Source organism: Perissodus microlepis, chromosome 13, assembly GCF_051167445.1.
Source record: "Perissodus microlepis isolate ML-2025 ecotype Zambia chromosome 13, ASM5116744v1, whole genome shotgun sequence".
Taxonomy (NCBI): domain Eukaryota; kingdom Metazoa; phylum Chordata; class Actinopteri; order Cichliformes; family Cichlidae; genus Perissodus; species Perissodus microlepis.
In genome coordinates this window covers 29727644-29732220 of record NC_140473.1, presented here as the reverse complement: position 1 = coordinate 29732220, position 4577 = coordinate 29727644, and the positions used below count along the sequence as shown (strand labels likewise).

Below are 4577 nucleotides of genomic sequence, written 5' to 3'. Positions count from 1 at the left end.
AGCTGTTGGTGTGTCCTTGGATTGTGTGGTAATAATATTTGAGCCTGCAATCTTTCTTACTGAATCTCTACTCTGAGTCATGTTACCTGAGATTAATTCTATGTTTACCTGTCAGCCTGGACGAATGTGCTGTGTGAAGGAAATTAAATTAAATCAGATCTGAACTGCTTACATTTGAGGAACCTGTTCATATTTAATTGAAATGTGAACCAGTGGTTTTTTTGATTGCTGATTCCAAGAGAGTCTTTGTGGAAATCCTGTTTGGCTTTTTGTTATTTTAATTCTCTTCTCTGTTTTCCAGAACAGTTCTCCACAGTCGCTGTCCACATGGGTCAGTGGGACCAAGAAGCACTCTGCTAATGTGTGGACTCTGACCAGCAACATCCAGCAAGACCCAGACAGCGTTTTCTATCTCCCAGCTGGAGGTTTTTGTTTGTCTGTGACTGGAGAGTCAGATTTTTGTTGAGCTTCACACTTGCAGAGGTAAGTCAGTTTGCAGAGATCCCTCCCACCCTGGCTTTTATGTGCTAGATTTCTTATCTGAAAGAGTAATATTTCAGTGACTGCTGCTTATACCACAGGTTAATACACGCTACTGATCCCTGATAGGAGAATCATCAATTTTGCCAACAAAGAAGCCTGGTGGATGTTTGTTTACAGTCTGATGATGGGACATCATGCTCTGCATCTTCAAAGTTTGCCTCCTCATTATTATTCATACCCAGTAATGTGAAGTATGCTTATATCTACTATAACTGAACCAACCTGGTGCTCTTCATTTATGGAGGCTGTTGAGTCTGAATGTTGGATGTTGTGTATCTCGTGTTCTCTGGGCTTTGTTGTCCTCAGTCTTTTCGCAGGATCAGAAAACAAAACCAGGAGGTGCGTAAATGTTTCTTCTCCATGATGTTTCTTCAAATGTTTCTTCTGGATGATGATAAGACTGTGACACGGGATGCCACCTTTGGTCTTGTGATGAAGCAAAGCTCAGGAAGAAGTGTGATTAAATGGTACCCACATGTGTGCTGCTGAGAAGGATGTACAGGGGCACCTGCAGCCAAATCCAAGCTTCAGGTTAGTTGTAGTTGCAGAACGCTATAGGACTGAGACAGCTGAGGCATCAAATGTTTGATTAAACGGATGAAAAAGAGAAGTTTCTTCCCTATAATTATCACTTCTTAAAATCTGTAGCAACTTCAAGTCTGTCAGCATGCTGAGCATGCTCAGAATGTGACAATATATTTTTGTTCAATATTTAATTTCTTTCAGTTGCAATTGTTAAATGAAAAAAAATAAAAATATATATTCTTATAATTTAGCAAACTAATTTATCAAAAAAAATATACATATATCTGTATTAGTTTTAATAAATTAATTTGACACCTGTATTGAAAATACCATATTGTATTCATACAGAATCAGTATGGTATCATTGTTTGTCTGCTCACTGATTGCTGAAACTAAGAGCTACTTTGATCTGTTAAGATCTAAAGTATCCAAAGTTGAGCTCTGATGTTTCTTCACCCCTGTGTGTGATATGTGATTTCCTACATGCTGGCAGAGCAGAGCGGCAGTTTGTGCTCACAGATGGTGACGGTGTGGAGAGACGGTGGTGTTTCCTCAGAAGAACCAGCAGAGTCACTTGCTGACTGATGTTCGTCTGCACTGCACAGAGGAAATCAACTGACCAAGGTTTGTCCAGTGACGTGTTATGAAATGTATATTTGTTTTATGCTTACAGTTATGTTTTTCTTGACAGAGGCTCTGCAGAGGTTAGACAAAGCAGAGAAAATATGTGCTTTACATTTTACTGTGATTTATTGAGATATTTGTTGCCTGATGTTCAGCAGGAATGGAGAAATAGAATCAAAGGGAGATGTTTTTGCTGTTTTTGTAATGATGTAAGTAAATCTTCAATATTATTTATTTGCTTGGTTATATTAGGAGTGTTTCTGAGTGAGGGGGAGAGGAGTCATCATCCAGGTAAAGTGACGTAGAGCTACACACAGCATAGTGGCATACGTGAACTCACAAGCATTTAGTATGTCACCACGGGCACAACAGAGATTGAGCAAAGTCTTAGAGGCCCCAAATCTAACATTCACACATGAAGGAGCAAACATGGCAGATTTAATGGGAGCAGGGGAACCCCATGACTGCGTCAGAAGAGCACAGGTTGAAGAAAAAATTAGAGAGGACCTGAAGGCAGAACCTATACCTGGAGCTGAGGACTGGTTCACTGATGGATGTTGCCACAGAGACGAAGAAGGACTGAAAGCAGGATATGCGGTAGTCTGCAGAGTAGGAGAGGAGTATCAGGTCAAAGAAGCAGGAAGAATTGGGGGACAGCAGTCGGCACAGAGAGCTGAAGTGATAGCCCTAGCTCGAGCCTTGAGATTAGCTAAGAATAGGAGAGTGAACATCTACACTGACTCAGCGTATGCATTCGGAGCAGCTCATGTGGAGCTGGCTCAATGGAAAAGAGCAGGATTCAGAACAGCAACCAATGCACCTATCTGCCACAAAAGTGAAATGGAGGAACTGGAAAAGGCCTTGGCTGACCCAGATGAAGTGAGTATCATAAAATGCAAAGCGCACTCACAAGGAACCAGCATGGTGGCAAAAGGAAACCAGAAAGCAGATGAAGCCGCAAAAGAGGCGGCAGACTACAAAGGACGGAAACAAATGATACAGGTAACTGCAGAAGAGGAAGTATCCACTAACATGACGGAGGAAGTCAAACAGGCTCAGGAGGAGGCATCCCCAGAGGAAAAGGGGGTGTGGAAAAACAAAGGAGCCTGGCAGGATGGACACTTGTGGAGGGGGCCAGACGGGCGCCCCGTGTTGACAGCCAAAATGGCAAAACAGAAGGTGGAGGAGGCCCACGGACTTGCCCACGTGGGGGTAGCACAGATGGAGAGAAACTTGTGTCATTGGTGGCATCCTGAGTTGAAAGAAATGATAAGGGAAAAGGCCAGGATGTGTTTAATCTGTGGCGCACACAATCCCAAGCCAGCGGTCAAACCGGAAGTGGGCTTCACACCGTACGAGCTGCAAACTGGGAGACAGTTTCCGGCCCCTTGGACGGTGGGCTCGGTGGGACAGGACACCAGAGGGAACAGGTCTCACGCAGACTATTGGAACGAGTTAAAGGCGCTGGTGTCCAGTTTCACCAAACAGGTGGCTTGTGAAAAGCCCACAGGAGGAGGAGAGGTCCCGGACGCAAAGGCAGTGTGGCTGAAGGTCATCAAACGCAAGTGGAAGGAACCCCGTTGGACTGGTCCATACGAGGTGTCGGCTCGGACAGCTACAGCGGTTCAACTGAGAGGGAAAGGCGACGCCTGGTATCACTGGACGCAGTGCGCAGCGGCGCACGAGGACTTGGTGGGGAGAAATCAATCTCCACCCAACACAGGTGAAACTCAGAGGCAGAATAAACCCTCACACCTGTGCAACGGGCCAACCGGTGGTCTACCCGGGAGGTCGAAGAAAGAAGAGCAGCCTAGGAGGAAGTCGCCGCGCCAGCGAAAGGGAGCGGCACCAAACTGAGCATCTAAAAAGGGCTTTGAACTTTTTGCTACAACATAACTTACACACAACACCATGCCATCACAACAATCAGATACTCGTGACGAGAAAAGAGTTCAAAAGGCTATCACAATGTTCAATAATACCATAGGTTTAATGTCGATGATGTTTTTAATCACAGCTATATGTTTTTTGGTTTATTTTTTGCAGGCCGACAAGGGAAAACTGTCTGAGCACGGAGGTCAGGCCGGCCCGGCGCTGTTTGATACGCCACTTACACCACTCGTGATCCTTAGTGACTTCAGGCCGTGGGCGAGAACGAAGCGCGAGGTCTCTGGTAAAAAGGATGAGTGTCTCAGCACATACGGTAGAGTAGAATTAGATTATGTTAATTCAGTGAATATACTGCGCTGCTTCCTTTTATTGCGTCACACATTGCTTTAAGTTTTTCAGTGTCCAGTTATTTTTTACTGCTGTTTGAATTCTCTGTATGTTTGACCCTGTAGACTGTTTGATGGACTTCTTGTCTTCCTGTTTGTTACCGCCGCCTGTTTTTTAATAAAGATTTGGATTTCTGACTTCAACACAGCCTCTGCGTGTCCTCCCTTTGTGTCCTCTTCCTCTGTGAATGTGTTGCATGTGTCACAGATTCATTTTATTAACAGTTTTCCCACAGTGAGTTGCATCAGCATTCATTCACAGCACATTTCAGAAGGATTCAGATTAATACAGTGATCTTACAGTCAGAATGATCCTGACAGAGTGCCACTGTAAATCATCTTTCATCAGGTAAATTTTAAAGTTCAGTATTTCAAAGCAGGAGTTATGAAGAATCATATTGGCATTAGGACTAATAATATGTACTTACAAAGTCAAAGTTTTTTAGTTATGCTAGAATATTGGAAGACAATCAACTTTTAGTGTTTTCCGCATATTAATTATTCTGAAATAGAGACGGTGACCCTAACTGTACAGAAGCACTAAACAACTGACAATCTAACAGACATCATTGGCCTGAGGCGTCATGCACAGTGAGTCTGATCCTTTGC

General features: G+C 43.8%; 1 protein-coding gene across 4 annotated transcripts; it reads left to right on the top strand.

The window, feature by feature from the left end:
* Positions 1–272: 272 nt before the first annotated feature.
* Positions 273–4112, top strand: LOC146375334 (uncharacterized). 4 transcript variants are annotated; one of them, XM_084948363.1, is made up of 2 exons: positions 273–483; positions 582–4112. In XM_084948363.1, the coding sequence occupies exon 2, from the start codon at positions 2044–2046 to the stop codon at positions 3547–3549; it is 1506 nt and encodes a 501-aa protein (XP_084804489.1). In that variant the 5' UTR covers positions 273–483; positions 582–2043; the 3' UTR covers positions 3550–4112. The 4 variants fall into 4 exon arrangements, with proteins under 4 accessions (XP_084804489.1, XP_084804488.1, XP_084804487.1 ...); XM_084948362.1 differs by having other exon boundaries at positions 273–1074; positions 1567–4112; XM_084948361.1 differs by having other exon boundaries at positions 273–1074; positions 1562–4112.
* Positions 4113–4577: the final 465 nt, after the last annotated feature.